The 19328-nt window shown below is 37.7% G+C and overlaps 1 protein-coding gene across 1 annotated transcript in view; it reads right to left on the bottom strand.

Annotated features, from left to right (window-relative positions):
• ADCY2 (adenylate cyclase 2 (brain)) overlaps nt 1-19328 on the bottom strand; it is a 241679-nt gene that overhangs the window by 55983 nt on the left and 166368 nt on the right. The window contains exons 6-13 of the mRNA XM_010571469.1: nt 14831-14979; nt 13496-13607; nt 12311-12438; nt 9189-9347; nt 8680-8812; nt 8174-8350; nt 6801-6844; nt 4104-4184 (exon numbers count right to left, since the gene is read on the bottom strand). Of these exons, the coding sequence (XP_010569771.1) occupies nt 4104-4184; nt 6801-6844; nt 8174-8350; nt 8680-8812; nt 9189-9347; nt 12311-12438; nt 13496-13607; nt 14831-14979 (983 nt within the window). The remainder of the gene's footprint in view (nt 1-4103; nt 4185-6800; nt 6845-8173; nt 8351-8679; nt 8813-9188; nt 9348-12310; nt 12439-13495; nt 13608-14830; nt 14980-19328) is intronic.

Genomic DNA, 19328 nt, shown 5'->3' with positions numbered 1-19328 from the left:
AAATTTTAAGAGGGTTAGGTTGTTTGCACCTTAAGGGGACTAGACAAATTTGATGAAAATATTTCAGCAGACTACTTCTGTGAACATGCAACATTTGAGCTTGACCAATAATAGCAAGGCTTTTTTGCAACCTTTCAAGCAATAACTTTAAATCAGGCTCTAAGCTAGTAGTGTAGCTAATGTCTTCTAAATAAAAGGGAATCTGTCTCAACTGACAGGCTGCAATGCAAATAAGTAGCAGCAACAAACCACAGTGGAATATATCCTAAATTAAGGTCCTGGGAGAACAGGATTGGACAGAGTGGAGTGTAAGCTATTAGCTTTGATTTATGAAATCTGAAATATTTGTTTCCTTGCCTGTGAGACTGTCCCTGTTCCTGTGCAATCAGTTTCATTATAAAAAGGTGCTGAAAACATATTCAGCTCTAGGTATGTTTAATTAAAAATATATTTCCCAGTTTGCTCTGCAGTGGCTATGTCTGATCACAGGATTCTGAGAAGAAACAGATATGATAGGCTGTTGTACATATAGCATGATTTTGTTTGGGTCCAGCTGTAACCTACTGGAGAAAACATTCAGTTTGTAGAATATTTCTGGCAAACTGTGAAAATTAAGTGCAAGTCTTTTCCCATTCAGTTATAGAAATCGAACAAAAAGTAACCCTCTTCTCCAAATTGTTAACTCATTTCCCATTTTTTTCTTATGGTACGTGACAGGCAGATTGATTTAATTACCATTACCACACTGCTAAAAAGTTCTGTCTGCAGACCTACTCCCAAAAGCCTAATCTGGTCTGTACACACTTGATCGCATGTAAAGTCAGTAGTGCCAGTTAGAGCAAATGCTGCCTCATACTCCACATTTACAAGCTTACATTTTCTGGAGCTTTTAGTTCTACTTTAAAGCCCAGAAAAAGCTATACTGGTCTTAGGTAGCAGGTGCCGGGAGGTCTGATATGAGGGAAAGAGTGTAACACAGACAAATGGAAGTGGAGAGTAAGCACAGAAGCGGGAGCACAAAGCCACATACCTTTGGCACAGAGAAAAGGGCTGAAAAATTCTGCCTACAGCCTGAGTCCCTGATGAGCCTAAAAATTACCAAAGTATCTGCAAGTATGTGGGGATATGCCTCCTGGGAAGCTAGGTACCCAATTTCTGTTTATGTTCCTTTGCAATTTAAGGAACAACAGAGCCAGCCAGCTGAATTCTGCCTGTACCCACAGAGATGAGGGGTTTAATAGGGCTTGTCCTGACTGACAATGTACAGCAAGGAATTTTGCACAGAACAGAGCAGTCACCATGACTTAAAGAAAAAAGAGAGGAAAGAGTGTGTGTCTCTTGAACATAGCAACCCACTTAGCAAAGAGCAGATAACTTTAGTTTAGATCCCTCTGTAGGTATACATTTAAGTAGCAGATTGCTATCCATCCATCCCATGTCCTACAGAAGTCCCCTAACCACCAAGGTTCAGGGTGCCATAGCTAGGGCTGCTCATCCTCCTCCTCGGCAGGACGGGCACTTTGCAGCCAGGAATACTTTGTTCAAGGTACAGGGAAAAGAAACGCGGAGAAAGCATGATGTTACACCCTCATGGCTAAGGCACTCCGCTGACAGACAGAAGCAATTTTGTTCCTTGCTTGCTCTTTTAAATCTATATTTACGTATCTTTTAATGTAGTGCTCTAACAGAATAATAATGAATAAGCACGTCATAACTTTCCTCACTGCAACTTTGCAAGGAGCACTGCCAACTAAATGTACTGCTCTGAATCACGCTATAAGGCCAGCGGGCTGCTTTCTAGATGCCACAGTTTCATTTGCATTCCAGAAGAAGGAATTGAACCCAGGTGCCCCGAGTTACCGACGGTGTGTGCATGTGGCGCTTGGCAGTTTTGTGGAAAGATAGCTAAGCTAGCTTGTGAAGCAGCAAGAGAGCAGGGAGGGAGGGAGCCCAGAGAAAACACTATGCTGCTTTAAAAACTTGAGGCACCACTTCAATAGGTACTGCGCTATTTTACACTGTGTAAGAACAGTGATTCACTTGGACTACAGCTTTGTCTTGGACTAAGAAGATCCAGACTCTACATTCCCTTATCTTCTAGTTACTGGCTGTTAAACACCTGGGAACGTAATGTCCAAAGACCCACATGTTATGACCATTTGCTTGCAACCAGTTACTTTTTTCACAGAATGACACACTAAGGGGATGAGAAAGTCAGACCGTGCTGACAGCTCAGGGTGGAAGAAACAATGTCTCTGTACAAGGAATGTTTGCCTTTGAATCATTTTCATGCAATTTTCTAATTGAAAAGGTTAAAAGAATGGTAATTTTAATACCACATTTTATGTGCAATAATGTTTTTTGTTTTTTTTTTAGTTTTCTTCATTCAGTCATAGACTTTACACTTAAAAACATTTAGAAATACCAGATTGTCCTAAGTTTGCTTCTTGATTCAGAAAAGCAAAAGATTTAGCTTCACAACCACTCCATTAGATTAATAGATAGTGTTATTTTCATTTTGCAGCCAAAAATTGAGGCACAAAAAACCTGCACAATTATAAAGAAAACAAAAATGTGATTAGTTTTGTGTCCTAAATGTAGGAAATCTTTTATCTAATTTTTCCGAGTGCTTAGCATTCACATAGTTAAAATATTATTGAATTAACTTGCCATTTGGAGAATCAGCACTTTTGACAACTTATTCTCAGGTATCAGACTGAAATGATATAATTTAAGTGATTCATTCAGCAAATCAATACAGGGATAGGTAGAGAATCTAGTTTTGGAAGGTGGCATTCAGTCTCTCTGATATATAAGATCATTCCTTATCTTTCTGCAATTCCCCATGTAATTCACAAGATGCACTGAAACTTTTTCAGAAAGCTTTTTTATCACACAGATGTCTTCTATCCCCAAGCTTCTCTGAATTTTATGCACTAATTAAATAAGACAGGGATTCTCTGAGATAAAAGAACATACAGTATGATCACACCAATACTTTATTTTAACACATTTATACAGATGCTTTACTTTTGACATCAAACCATCATTGTTGCAATCCACTTATCAGAGCAAGTGTACCTGAAGACACATAAAACTTGCCAAAATTTATATAGCTGTTTTAGGCAAGTCTAGTATAATCAAAATGCTTTGCCTATCACATGACCTACCCTCTTTCACTGTATTCTTTGTATGACCTATAACTATCAACACTTTTCTGTAAATAATTACTAAAAAACTATTTTCCTAAAGCCAAGTACCTTTTAATACTACCATCAGATGCAAAAAACCAAATGTGACATATAAGCATTTAATAATTAGCTGTAATACTCAGCTGATTAAGATTCTGAGTAACAGAAGTAGGGGGGAAAACATGTAATTCATCACAATTACTGTCCACATTTTTGAAGGGCAATTCCCTTATTTCATCAGATAAATATAAGAAACCTGAACACTTATTTTGGACTGGTATTGATTTTTCTCTGTCTTATCTATTCACCAGCAAACGGAGAACATCAATACCGCCTCCAGCTCTGCCTAGGACACAGAAAAAATACATGCCATGTTGCCTCCCCCAACAATTTCAATATGCCATCAAGCTTAGCCTTCTCTAAGAAATCAACCAACCAGTTGCAACAAAGAGATATTAAACTAAGACTTTAGGGAAAGTTTCTAATTCTGAGATGTTTCTGTGACAATTGTGAAGCACCAATTTTCACGTCATTCTGATTCCCGAGCCAGCTATTTCTTGTGTCTTACTTCTCTGCTCTCAGATGAGCTAATTCTGCAGAGTTACAGCTATGAGTGCACAGATACAAACAGTTACAGAGCAAAAATCCTTTTGCCATGAAGATCAAGACAAGCCAAAAACTGTCACACCATGATTCACAGGCACTGTCTTATCCTATATAGTAGAAAATGTTACTGTACAGCCTACCTTCACAACATGCAGAGCTTCCTAGTGACACCTTTACTGTTTTCAGGCTTCTGTGTGCATGCGGGAGTGACAAATATTAAACACCCTCTGTTAAATAGTATAGTACCCTCTGTTGCAGATTTATGTCAAAGTTGAAGGAAGAAGAGAACAGAGGATAAAAACATACTTTTGAGCATTGATTCCATCAATGGCCTGGATCATCCTCTCATTCAGCTCCTCCTCAAACCTTCTTTTCTGTGATTTCGTTCTGAAATGAAAAATGTGGGAAGTTACTTTGGAAAATCATTACACTGTCAATAAACATTAACTTTAAAACAATGGGGTGATAGCTGGCATAAACTTGTGAGGATAACCACAATTTTTTAATATTTATGCTGCAATAGCAGCTATAGGCTTCAGGGACACTGAGCCTCATAATAAGCTCTTAACAAAGACAGCATAAGCTACAGTCTGACACACACACACACAAAAAAGAATCCAGAGTTTAGCTGTCACAGAGCACTGAAAAAACAAACACAAGAAAACATTTTGTAAAAAAAAAAACAAAACAAAACAAGAGAGTTCAAGAAATTCTGGTTGAAGGAAAGTCTTCCACAGTGTTATGAATTCATGAAAAAGAATGGGAATATGCTCAAATTCATAAAACATTCCTGTTTCTTGTAGTTATTTTTAAAAATCCTTGTCAGAATGGTATGATGAGCAATAATGTGCTAGTGCACTGAGGCATAATAAGTATTCTCGACCGAGAGCCTGGTAACACTTCTTATCTTGGAAATATTTTATTATTTTTAATAAGAAAACTCAGTACCAAGTCTGAAATTAGTTTCAAACATATGCCATGTTTCTCTATTTATAACTCATAACACAACTGCAATGAAAAAAGGATCTTTTCACTGGACTCGGCATGAACCCAACAGAGGATCATCAGAATGGGTTTGTCTTTGCTAACATATTTTACTGCAAACATCATCAGTCCTTTCAGCAGTTATGCTTTCCTTAAAAATGGAATATTTCAAATATTGCCAGATTATGTCTCTGCCTCTTGAAAACTTAAATGCAGTGTTAACTCAGTAACAGTGTTTTGTAAGAAGTCAACAGTCAGATCTGAAATTTGACTCTTTGCTTACTGAAATTTTCTTAACCTACAAATTAAACCCTGTCAAAGGTAACACGGATTTTCTTCAACATCAAGCTTTGGGTTATGTCCCCAAAACTGATAACCCGTTGGAGGATTCAAATTCATACAGAAATGGTATTAGTGTACTTACAGTACCTTTAAACAACCCAACTGATTTCATGCCTATTCAATGCTACCAAACTTGGGTAAGAAAGTGTTTACAACTTATTTTTCACATATGAAACAATCTGCCTAGGAGAAATAACTAGACAGGTGAGGAGACATTACCTAATCACACTTGATCCTCTTGGCAGATCTCTAACAACATAAGACTACCATGTAACTAGGTAAGAGCTAAGCCTGCCACAAACAGAAGCCTACAGTCAGGCTTCAAACCCCACATTTTCATATTCTAATAAAATACTGATTTTCAAAGTGCTTATTATCATTTCAGCTGTCTCCTGTGGGAATGACTAACTAGCTAATCTAGTATCCTAGTTCTATGCCTCACTATGGACATTAGACTCCAGTAATGTTTCTAGAAACTCCTTCCATAATATGGTATCAAGACACATGGTAACATCTGTACCTTTTGGATATATTTTGGAGTGGACTTTAGAAAACAAAAGCAAGAACATCTCAGAACCTTAAAGAATTGCATTATTTGCAAATACCACAGTCCAATGATCTTTTTTTTTACCATAAGGCTGATGGAAGTCCTTTTGACATACTGTCCAAACATAAATGCTCAGTTTTAAAATCAGAAACTGTTTTTATTAATATGCATATTCAGTCAAAACTTGTTCATCTTCTGGAATTTAGCAATATTTTACGTAATTGCATAGGTCTCCAGTGATTTGTTGAGGAGACAGTTACCAAGCAGAGAGATGGGGAAGGAACAGACAGACACACTTGTTTGCATAACCAAAGACAATAAAAATACAAATTTTTTTAAGGGTTCTTTCAAACAATTTTATGCTATTTGTGATTTTACTTGTAATTTTGCAAGAAAGACTTTATCTGAAGTGTTACCAGTGTTTAAAATAAAAAATAACCATTCCAGGTTTCTGACAGTGCTAAGCTTGTTTTTTAAACAGATGTCATTCAACCCTGTTTCCATATCTCACCATCTTGCCCTAGTCATTAAAGTACCAAGCAGGAGAATGAAAACTTAGAGCTATTGTGATAATGCAAACATTTTGTGTAGCAAGAGCACTACAGGAAGACCACAAAATACCTTTTGAATGTTTACTACTGCAAATGTACTACAGACTCTGAAATAATAAACCACAATGCAAATACAAACCAATTAACAAAATATATAAATGTCTTTTTTTGTACATATTATTAGCTGATGTGACACAAATAATATTAACAGCCCTTTCCATCTTCCCTCTTCTTACCCCTCTGTGACTCCTCTCAGTTTACCTGCATATAATTTTCTCCCCACTGACAGAATAATTGGGTTGTTAGGAGAAATGAATAGTAGCCCATCAACATGCTTATACTAATTCAGAATAATGCTATTTGTTATCAGGAAGTTTATTTGCAGTTCCTAAGTAATATGTCTGCCAAATCTGTTCCATAGCCCTTCTCTATGTAAGAGTTATCAGCTGAAAAAATAGTTTGGGTGAGAAATGGCCCTCAATACTTGAAAGCATGCCTTATATATATAAGAATGCATATGAATGTATATGTATTTATATGGACTTTATATGAATAAGTGATTTTTTTAAATTAATTTACCTCTCTCTGCAACGCTGAAAATGATATTGCCCCATGGGAACATCCTAAAAACCAAAAGAAAATACCTATGAACTTTAACAGACTTTGAAAACATTAAGTTGCTTTAAAAATAGTGTTGAAAACAGGGTCAAGTAAGGAGAAAAGTTTCCAATACAAATACTTTTAGCTTTAGATTAAAACTGTCTAAAAGAAAAATCCAGCCAAGAGTGAAGATGGAGTGACCTGGAGACAAACTGATCTATCATTACAAATAAGTAATACAACAGTCTGAATCCAAGAATGTTTTGCTTTACTAGAAAGTCACTGCATCAAAGTCACCACTGTTTTAATGTAGCCCAAACTGCTGCCAGCTTCAGCAAAAACCACTGTTACGTGTTTTTGAAAAAAACAGACCTGAGTGGCCAAATACAGGCAATGGTCATTATTTTTATTGATAACCAATAGCGGCCATCTCAGCCACATTTATTTTGTGATTACTAGTGATGGCTGGGTACCTTCTGTAATGAACACATCACAATCCGCATTCTGATGTACTGTATTTATTGAACAAGATGGGTTAGGTGGCTCAGTCCTATGTTCTCCCATGTAACAGGAACAAAACTGAATGCGAATGTTAAAAACTATCAGAATTTACCTTTATGTTTGCACTTTTTAGAGGTGGAAGATAATGCAATGTACAAGCTGTAGACTGACAGTGCCTTACTGACAGTAGTAAAATAGTGTTACCAAAATTAAAAAAAAATCTTTTCTGTTCAGTTTAAGAGTTGTAACATTGCACTGTAGTACTGCGAAACTCAGGCTGTCAGCCATAGCTGATGAGTGGTTAGTGCACCTTCAAAAGGTAGGTGTTACAGCGAGTATGGTTCCCAGAGAACTCTTCTAATGAAGTCTACTCCAGGTAGCACAGGGATATTCTAACTTCACAGCCTTTGCTCCAGGTTTGGCCATGTTCCAAATGGAAAATGTGGCTAAATAGCCAATAAATCTCAGGGAATGTCTCTGTATCAAAAAGTGTTTCTTCCCAAAGGTGCTGCAACCTGGCTTTAGGTTCAAAATGTCTTTCCACAAGGTGAACAGCAGCCACTCTACATGCTGTGACTGGGACTTAAGCTCAAAGGGTAAAATGGTGTATTTTAGTAAGTACGTTGGACTGCTCACAATTCAGAGATGCGCTTATAGCAAGACATGGCTCCTTAGAGTCTAATCCAAAGCTCACATGCCAATGGAAAAGCTCCCAGCAACTTCACTGGGTTTATGCCCTGTACAAACATGTCTGTCTTCTTCTATCAGAAATAATCAGGTATTTAGCAGTGAGCACCTTTTCCCTTTCAAATACTGCTAAATTGTATGAAATGACATAAGTAGGCCCCTACTGTTGTGCTAATCTTGCCGTTTTCAGTGGTCATGCTGTCCCTGTGGTGCAAGTGTGCAAATGGCTTGGCTGCTCCCCAAGATTCCAGGTACCGGGTCATGCGGACAGAAGCTCTCATTTTGGCTCCATCAAGAGTGTGTCGAGGTCTAATGTGGTGCTGAGGGCTTCGCTTCTCTCCCTGGTTGACAGAGAATAAAAGGTGATATCAGCCTTGGTGTTCGTTACCTTCTGAAGCAGTAATGCATCATCTGGTACCACATATCTGCATGCTTAGGAACTTAAAAATGGAGAGATGCTAAGAACCTGCAATTCTTAATGATATTGCTGGGAAATATCAGAGACTTATTTCTGAAGAGCGGGAAAGATTTGCAATGCAAACATTATGTATTTGTAGGCATCAGTAATAGCTCTGATCAATATCTTATGGTAGTAAATTATTCAATAAAGAGATTAGTGGTCCTGCTCAAAAATAACTCTGACTGGCCACAAAATAAAAGTACTACTAACCTTAGGATTGATTACAAAGTAAGTCTTAACATTATGCTCTTTCAGATATGGGTCCCTCACATCTCCATCCCCATCTTCCACTTTGTAAGCTCCATTCAAATGTGCCAGGGTGACTGAGGTGATGTGAACACGGCTGAAATTATATTTCAAAAGAATGACAGAATCACAAATACCAATCAAAAGCATAATTTGAACCTGATCAACCTTTTTTATTAGCTTTTGTATATACTTTTTATATGCTACTTACTTCATTTACAGTCCTTCTAATCTCATTTTTAGAAGTTCTAACCAGCATAAATCTAAAGGTTTCCATCCACAAAATCTACTCCTTAAATCGCAGGAAATACTGAGTGCCTGTTGGTTTTTTTTTTTTTCTCCTAAAGACAGCACCAAGAATTAGTTCAGGTTTCTCCATGAGGGCTGATGGCTGAAGACATGGTACCTATGCATTTCTCCATGATACAAAAATCTACGTTAATGTGGTTAAGGTTAACAGCAAAGCCTCTTACCCTGGGACTCCTCCAGCTTCCATGTGATTTGCCAGAGTAACATCATGGGACCACACATCGTACTGCCACTTCTGTAGCCCAATAACGCCACAAAGCACATTCCCAGAGTGCACTCCTACGCGCATATTAATATCAACTCCAGTTGCGTCTCTCACTTTCCTGTAGTTGAGAGGAAAATCTGTGTTAATATACATAATAGAGCCTTTGTTTTCATTTAATTTACCAGTCAAATTAGCATTAGAAAACATTTATTTCCTTTCAGCATTGCCTCCATTCTTTTTATGCTAGGATTATTTTTATGTATTACCTTTCCTATTATCTATATTTGTAACTATTTGTAGTAAATATTAATTTTCAAGTCTATGTGTGAAGTCCCTTCTTTTATACTTATCTGAAATTATTTGGGAGGGCTGAACTAAGTAGTGGAAATGTTCAGTCTCATGGTAGAACCTAGGGACTATTTTTGGTCTACTGGCAGCTTTTGGAAATCTGGAACTACTGTTATGTGCCCTTCTACCTGAAGACCCTAGTATCTACGTTGTAGACCTTCTCCTATCTGTCATATCTGAGAGAAAGGATGAAAAATGCAGCACCTCAGGATATTTTACAGGTTGGTGGCTCACACCCTTTTTGGGGATATGGGCTCAGTGCCATTCAGGCTGTGGAGAACATAGCAGCCTTCCACATGCTCGGTGAAGGCTGTACCCACTAGATGGCTATACAAAGAATGAGAGGCCACACTCACTGTCCAGACCACATCTAAACCTTGACCTTTCCAGTAACTTTAGACAGAGCTGAAGTATCTGTTCACCCCAACCCAAATCTCAGAAGAGCCCTACACATAAAATAGACATCAACTTTTCCAGAAGAAGCTCTTCTGAATCACAGGTGCGTGACTAAAGTCAAACAACCAGAACATTTTCAGACATATGTCATATAGGTACCTAACTACATATGTAAAGAGTTATAAAATTAATTCAGATGCCTACAGGCTTATACAGTTCTAAGAAATGGGAAGATTGTAACTTAAGTGGACTTGTGTATTTAAGTCTCAGCTCACGTGGACCAAAGCCTAACCAGTAATAAGGAACATGTACATACATTTATCTTGGAAGAATTCAGAGCGTTGATGGAAGGAACAACTATAGAGTAAGAAACTCAAATGGCTCCTGTATATGAGTCAGGTTCATAGTTGTAGCAACATCTTCAGTCTCAATGATGAGAATCATGAGCTCTGTACCTTCTGAATTACAGAATTAAACTGGCCTGTTTCTCTTCTTTTTTTTTGAAAGGGAACATAGAACTTAACAGGCTTAATTTGATATGGTAAATCCTACATTTAAGCAGTAGTTCTCAAGTGTTCTTTTTCTGGGAAATGAAAATAACAGGAGCATGACTGAAAGTATTTTGTTAAACTGTGTTTTGAAGTTATTAAAAAGAAGAGAGGAGAAGTTTTTTTAATTCCTTCAGTCCTATCAAGTGTTTATTGGTATCTTTTCACTTTGCCATTTTACACTGCTCTCATGTAGCTGACATACTTGAAAATGAGCAGCTTGTAAATGATCTTTGCATGACAAACGCCACTTTGCACAAGGAATATGACCCAAGCTTAACACTTTGAGGGGGAAAAAAAACGTGTTTTACAAAACTGGGCAAAGTGGAAGAGGAACATTTAACCTCTAGGAGTGCTTGTCAAAAGGCTGTCTGCTATATTCTGCAGAGCAAGCCATAAAGTCTGCTTTATAATAAGTTCTCGAGACTTAAGGAGGGGAGGAAGTAGACTATGTTCCAGAACTGAATCTTCTCTTCCATCTCACAAATTCAAGAAAACATAGAAGATTTTAAATTAGAAGTATTACTCTGGACCAAATTAGGGTTTACTACTTCTATCCTGTTAATCTAAATAGCAAACTGCTTTATTTCAGTAACTTAGGCACTGAGGGGTCAGTTTGCACCTCAGTGACTGAATATAACAAAACCTCATATGTGACAAAAAAGATATTTTACACAGAGTGAGTCAAACATATATTGAGTGACACACTTCCAACAGCAAGAGTATTACTACTTCTAGTTTTATATGTGTTAACTGACAAAACTTTCTAGAAACTCCTCACCTAAAAAATTAATTACAGAAAAGTTGAAACTAAACCTAAACCTGGGGTCGAGTAAGACAGGCATATTTAATTGCTTCTTTAACAACATGGGAAGTAGGCGTCTCAGCCCAGGAATCTGTAAGCCATTAGAAATGTCTTTGGTAGACAAGCTCAGTATCACTCCATGGGCTCAGGGCTTAAGGTATCTTAATTGTGAAGGGGCAACTGCTCCTGACCACCACTGAACTCCAAACTCAGGAGAAGCCAGGAGCTCTGGCCTCTCACAGAGCCGTTTGACTAACAGGCAGGTGGCAGTATCATGGCTCTGAAAAAAGCAAAGCTTCCAAGTCCTAAGTGATGTCTATTGGGATATTTACCATCTTGGAATCACAGAATCACAGAATAGTTGAGGTCAGAAGGGACGTCTGGAGATTGTCTAGTCCAACTCCTCCTCAAAACAGGGCCAGCTACAGCAGGTTGCTTAGGGCCATACCAGTTGGATTTTTAGTATCTCCAAGGCTGGAAACTCCACAACCTCCCTGGGCAACCTGTGCCAGTGATCAGTCGCCCTCACAGTGAAAAAAGTGTTTCCTGATGATGTCCAGAGGGACCCTCCTGCATTTGAGTTTGTGCCCATCATCTCTTGTCCTGTCACTGGGCACCACCAAAGTGGCTGGCTCCATTCTCTTTGCACTCTCCCTTCAGGTACTTAAATGCATTGGTGAGATTTTTCTCCTTCAGCTTTCTCTTCTCCAGGTTGAACAGTCCCAGCTCTCTCAGCCTTTCCTCATATGAGCAATGCTCCAGGCCCTTAATCATCTTTATGGTGTAGTGATGAGATAGCCTGGCACAACCCAACATCTTAAAACATTTCTTTGCTAAGGCTGAGATCAAGATTACCATGCTGGACCTTGTAGTAAAACACAGCAACTACTGCAGGTCTGAATGTTTCAACCAGAAGCACAGCAACAGATAGAACAGCAACAACCTTTTTATTATGGAATATTTAACAAAAAGTTCTGCACTTACTTAATGGCTTCACACATGTCCAGTCCCATTTTCACACAATTCTTGGCATGATTTTGAAGAGATATAGGTAGTCCAGAAACACAGTAATAGCAGTCACCTAGGATTTTAATTCTCATACATTCATTTTCCTGCGGGAAAAAGCAAGGTGAGATGGTCACTTTCAATTTGAATTACATAAATGAAGGGTTACTGTTACAAAGACTGACTTAAATGATATTAGCAAAATCATTCTACTTAAGCTTGTTTCAGTAGAGAAGGATTTGGCTTGCTAAAAAAGAAGTGCTGTCAGTTTTTTAGGGATGATTCCTCCATCTGTTATGGTCCTTAATGGGCAAAACCAGGAAGCAAGTTCACTGCAAACCATTACCCACAGTGTGGTTCACAGTGTAAAGAACTGAGTCAAAGTATCATGTACTCAATCTAAATAAAGTCTTTTTGTTTGAAATATGAAATCAAAAGACCACATTTACATCTTTGACAAAGTACTATGCAATACTTCCTGAAACTAGCAATCATAATCTTATTTCTATCTTTTGAACTCTAAGGCAATGCAAAGATATTTTTTTTTTAACCAATACTGGAGAATAGTTTTGGAACTAATAAAAAACACAGAAAATTTTTACCTGTTTTAGTGTTTCTGATTTTACTTTCACACACAGCATGAAGTTTGATGTGATTTTTATAAAAATGACACCTAAATAAACAGAAGAAAATCTTCTGACTGTATTTGAATCCTTTCTTGAGTAATCAAGAAGCTGTGGTCAGTAATTAAAAGTGCTTCAATCAATATTGTCTCTCTTGTCCTCCAGTCTCTTAAATGCTTTTTCAGAAATCAGAAAATTGACTGTATTACTCTTCTATCTTGAGTTTCTTAATTCTTGTTATTGTAAAAAATTTATTTAAAAGAGTTGTTCATCTGCCATTAAGCTTTATCAGGCTCCATGAGCTGTCTCTATTGGTCCTATCAGAGAGAGCTATCTTGGGTTTCACAGACTGTCACACTGGCAGAAACACACTGTTGCACTCAGACCAGAGCCAGATTTTTTCTTCATACGTTTCAAGTCTAACCTTCCTGCCAAAGCCTCAGAAATGCTGCCTGAAGGTAGAAGAGTCCCCAAGAAGAAAAAATATTTCAAAAGTTACTTACTTATTCAAGCTAACAATAGCAGCCCAGTAGGAACCCACCTTTGCAATCTGATCAAACTTGCCAAACAGCTCATTTAGCATGTGCACCAATTCCCCTGGCGAGCAGTCACTGGCCAGGCGAGTGAACCCCACGATATCAGCATACAAGATGCTACAACAGAAATGAACAGAAACTGGGTCACAGTTTCCTTCTGCAGAACTCAGATTTATCAATCAACAGCAAAACCTGAAAGTAGGCATTCTGGACTTCACAGAGCTATGCCTGTACCCAAAACAGCCACTATTAAATGTGGAGCAATAAGTATAACTGTATTTATAGGTAAACCTACATTTACCTTTATAGGCATTACGTTTAGAGGTAATATATACCTATATTTACCTTTATAGGTATTACCTTCACAGGTATTACCTTTATAGGTATACCTATATTTATAGGTATTTATAGGCATTCTATACCTGTATTTGTTACAGTGTATTAAAAAAAACAGAAATCTTTTTCCTACTCAGAAATCGGCAATATAATAATAATGCCAATTATTTCAATAAAAATGTTTATTGTCAGAAATTGCTTAATAACTTTTTATCATTGTAGACATTTTCTGTCTAGAATTACCTGTCAGTGATATGCAGCATGGAAGTCTTTGTTCACTTGTTACTCAGACTATTAAATTCAAGCTTGACTGCTAAGATATTCAAGCCATACACTATGTTTCTATTCACCAAGAAAACGTGACCAATTCATAGAATCAGGCTAAGGAAAAAGTATTTGTGCTCACAAGTGACAATGAACTTCCTCAAAGTCCTGCAATACTTGCTTTAAAAAAGTAATTTCTAAGAATGTCATTCAAATTAACTTGTCTAATTAAAAAAAACCAGGCAAAACAACCTGTAAAGATGAAAGAATATTTGAAATACATGGTGAATTATTTTTCTAATGTCGACAAATTTCTAATTAATAAATAATTAGATTTGTTAGCAGAATATTTTATCTCAGATACTGTGTAAAATACCTATGTGATACAGCTGCCTCTATTTACATTATATAAAACCTGAGAAATTGCTCCAGTTAAAGAGAATTACAAATTTAGAATAACATAACTGACACGAATTACAATTTTGACTAGTACACATGAAAGCAGGATTTGGTACCTTAACCTGAAAAATTAAGACATTATAAAGAAAGCCTGTTAATGCGTGGCTTTTTCTAAACAACAAACTGGAACATGGAATTGTTAGCATTTGATCAAATTAATGGATACTAAACATTGTTGCTGAAAAACATATTAAACCAATTATTTTCTTAATTGCTCTCTTAACACTTTCTTTTCAAAATTTTTCTGAATGTTGTTGATACAGTTTATTAGAGTACAATACCTTACATTGGTGTGCCTTTTGACATACAAATTGTGGAAGTTGTTGGTGTTTTCCATCTGGCCTGCCTTGGGACCTTGTAATCGCTGAATAATCTCTGCCTTCATTTCCATGGCAATGTGAGCAGGCAGTAAAGAAAGTAGAAGACGCTCCTAAAATTTAAAATGAAATGTCCACAACTTCTTTAACGAAATTAGCATGGAAGCAATACTGTGCAACGCATACACTACTTTCAATACCCTAGAACATGTCAATGAGGCTTGCACTCAGGCATTTGCCTGGTATGGCCTCCAAATTAATCAGTTCCTTGAAGAATGTGACAGAGATATACACATTTCCAAGTAATATCCAACTTCTTCAAGGTTTTGTGTGTATTAGAAAAAGCTTAAGCTAAACTTAATGTCTGAAGAAGCCATGTACAGTAATCTATTTGATATGTGAGCAGAATGCAGGAAATACGGATTAGCAAATAAAGCAAGAGCTGCAAGGACTGTTCAGAAGACTTCAGGGAAATGCAGTCCAGTTCAGGCAAGAGTAGGCTAAAGCTTTTTTTTTTAATGTATTTTAAGTGTTTAGTCATAGTTTTAGCAGTTGTTAGACTGCAAATGAAAAGATAAAATCAGGACACAGAACATATTGAAAATGTTGGACTTTTGCAGACTAATCTGGTACATACTCTCCCCTTACTTTAACAAGGCATTTGACAAACTAAAGTTTTTTGAAAATATTAATCTAAAAGGAAATTGAGTATTTTTTTTAAAAAAACTACATATTTTTCCTTATCTTTTGTTGGTATTATACTCATGGTCTTCTCCTGGTGAAAGTCTCTTACATCAGTACATTTTAATTTTGCCCATTTTACCTGTGACAGCTTTTCACTGAGTTCCTACTTCTCTGGAAAACTGGATCAACAAGGGAAAAGCTAGAATGCAAAAAAAAAAACCCCAACCTTCCTGCTTTGATCATACTCCACCTCAAAACTGAACAGAAATTTCCCATTTTCTCATAGGCAGAGCAGAGCAGCTAATTCTGGCTAAGCACAAAATCCAGAACCCTGAACCAGTGACGAGGGGGAAGGCAGCTGTAAAAGCCCATGACAGAGTCAGAGGAACAAACAGCTAGGCCATAAAAGATGATCACCTCAAAATGTGCATGGTTTGCAGGTGCTCCTCATAGGGATGTGTCTTCTTTGGTTCACAATATGCATTTTTGCAGAGTTTTTAGTTCTATTCGTGAAGGTACCAGAAGAAGTGTAACCATTAATCCAATGCTCAGCCTGGGATAATTACTCCTGCTTAGGTCTAATGACCTTGAGTAGAGCATGGCAATAAGAGGGCTATAGACTCTCTGGTATTTGCAGCTACCTTGGCTATCTATCTCTGTCACATATAATAAAGACTTCCTATTCTTCATAGCATTTGTGTACCTGTGAGCATAGCATTAACTTACAGGAGGCCCTATGAAACTGATGCTGCACACACTTTGTAAAAAAACTCTATTTCAGTGAATCAAGATAGAGTCTTGCTTTGTTGCTAAGTACTATTGAACTAATCACTTTTCACTTTAGTGAGATTTAAAAATAATTTTGATTCATGTATGTATGTATGGACTGCTCTTTATTTTGCATACTAAGGCATATCACATAAACAGTAAGACAAGTCATGAAGTAATGTTCAAGGTAAAGCATACCTGTCTCTAGTCTGGCTAAAGGAGGCAAGAATAAAACAAAAAATGTACTGTTTTCCTACTGCTAGGATCTCAAGATTTGACACATTGTAACTGAGAAGACTATATACAATTGACTTTTCATCAAAATGTTAATGCAGCTTTATTTCTTAAATGCAAGATTAATTTAGTAAGTTTAGGCATTTTAGCAAATAAACATCCAACAGGCTGATATATTTTCATTTCTAATGTAGTCCGCTGGTCCCTGGTGGAGGTATTTTGCTAACTTATAAAGAATGCCTGCAAAACCAGTGGATTTTCTCCATAATGAAAGCTTACTTTTGCAAGTTGCTCTTTATCTAACAGAAAGTTGCTGGTTTGTGATGTACGGGATGGGTCAGGACTTGTTACTAATTATCATTAAATAGTTAACAAAGAGGTAAGTGCTCTTTGCTCCAATTTTACATTACTGTGCTCCTGTTGTACCGTGGCTAGTAAATGCAAGCTAGTTCACTATCTTCCTACAACTGTTACGATTCCAGACAGGCAGTGAGGCAGACACTCAACATCCAGGTTACTGCTCATGTCTTTGAAACCCAGAGAGGCTGGCAAAAGCTCAAAGAGAAAAGCAACAAAAGTTTTCAAGAAAGCAACAGAAAAAGTTTTCATAGGAAGCAGCATGAAGTCAACTACAAGCTAAAGAATCCTAAGAGGAAAGGGAAAACAGAATGTCCTCGTTTTGTAGGGGACAGCAGGAGAGACGAGGTATTTCCCCTCCAAAAAGGAGGCCAGACCACTATTCCCTTCTGCTCAAATGTCCTGGTGAAGCTGTTCACCACACCAGAAATTCCCTCCAAAGAATGTTTTCCTTCCACCATTGCCAGTGTACAAAAGAGAAGGTTACAACCAGAGGTGACTTTAGAGAACTGCAATTGGTGAAGCACACTGCAAAATATCCTGCCGTGCCCAGCTCCACCCAAACGCTGCAGCTGACCTCTCCATCACACAGGCTGCGAGCGCTCACGTTTCAATCCTGCAGTTACCACCTGTGTGATAATGTGTTATCAAGTCACATATTACATTTCATGCAGATTGTTAATTTTGGTTTCTTTCACTAAAAGACAATTGTGAAAGCAGCTGAATCTCAACTATTAATGAAGACGGTGGCTGGGCTGGTCAGCTAGCCAAATACAAAATGGTTGCAAATACAGTGTTCCCTCTCTTTCTGCTAAAAGATCCTAAGGAAAGCAAAGCGTTCAAGAACAGCTCTTCCTTCACATTTTGTCATCTCTCGTGGCTAAAAAGAGCATAGTTGAAGGATTAAAACCAATTACTAACCAGATTGTAGTGCCTGATGTTGTGCACTGAAATTTCTGCAGACTGGAACAGTGTGAGGAACACAGCAAATCAAGACTGCTGCTAATGATGGCTTTTTATTTGATAATACATTCTGTACTATTCTCCCACAAAGACAGAAAATCTGCACTTCAAAACCTAGGTGAACCAACATACAAGACCCTGACTTTAAGACAAAACACTTGCCTATTTGTAGTAGACAGTGAAGCCACTGTAAAGAAAAAAAGCCAAAGTTTTTGTAAGAAAAAAAGCCAAAGTAATTCTGAAAGCAGGTCAAGATGCAGCATTTAAAAGTCTTCAGACTAAAAGTAACAGTACCTGCTTCTGGTGAAAGAGAAACTGCTGTGCTATGGCAATAATGAAAATCCCCTCACAAATGTCTTTCCCTGAAATATTACCAACATGACCTTACAGCCAGTACACGTGATTTATGCACACAAGACTATTTCCAGACTGCCCATGTTCTCTGGGGCTACGCTGTTCCCTCAGCACTCAAATCACTGGTAGCTGAGACCTTTAAGTCCTAGGGATAAAAGACAGAGCACACAATCCATGCTGAGTACACCATTACAGCATCTTTCAGTACTGTAGGGTTAGGTACTCCTTTCTTCTCTGAACAAGTCCATCTGGATCCCAGTAGATGGCTAGCAAGTAGTCATCCTTCCTGGATTCTCTAACTGAGGATTTTCAGTGGTACCTGTCAAACTGTTACTTGAGTTCCTGTTCTCTCAGACTCTCACATCCAAGTTGACTTCCTTGTCAGAATTTTCCCTGAATTATACAGATGACTTTAGCAGTCATTCCCAGTTACTCATCACTCCCCTAATGCTTGATAAACTCTAGATGTTTTTTTAGCTAGAGTAAGTTAGCATATCTCAGTTAAGATCATAGCACTGTGTTTGTTTTTGCAAGGTGGCAATTGCATTTGCAGTATCTTTCACAATGGAGGTCATGCTGTTGTTATGCAGTAAGCAAGCAAAATATCCTCAAATGCTCAGTACAGTACATTTTCTTAAGTGCGTATTTCACAGATCAAATTCTTGTTGGCCTGAGGCAATAATGCTTTATTTCTTTGCTCCTTCCTGTTTTGTTATGTAAACTACCAATTCTGATTCACTCATTTGTACAAGATTACATGACTATCAACTCTTTACCAAAGCATAAAAAATTCTAAGAATTTATAGATTTAAAGGTCAAATATTCTTCCATCTAGCCTGATCTCTTGAATAATATAGACAAGGGAATGTCATCATGGGGAAACAAAGGTATTCCGATAGGGCTCACTACATTAAAATTAGCTTAGCACCTTACTCTCAATGGAGAGAAACCATCCTTCAAGGCAATTCACAGAATCTAATACTGAATTCCTGTAGGGGTCAAGTCTCTCTCCCTCTCTCTCTCTCCCTCCTCCCCCCCCCCCCCCCCCCCCCCCCCCCCCCCCCCCCCGCGGCGGGGGCGTTTCTTCTAAAAAAACAACATC

Source organism: Haliaeetus leucocephalus, unplaced genomic scaffold (assembly GCF_000737465.1).
Source record: "Haliaeetus leucocephalus isolate CR32 unplaced genomic scaffold, Haliaeetus_leucocephalus-4.0 Scaffold328, whole genome shotgun sequence".
In the NCBI taxonomy this organism is placed as follows: Eukaryota; Metazoa; Chordata; class Aves; order Accipitriformes; family Accipitridae; genus Haliaeetus; species Haliaeetus leucocephalus.
Note: the sequence above shows the minus strand (reverse complement) of the source record. Positions and strands in the feature narration are given on the sequence as shown.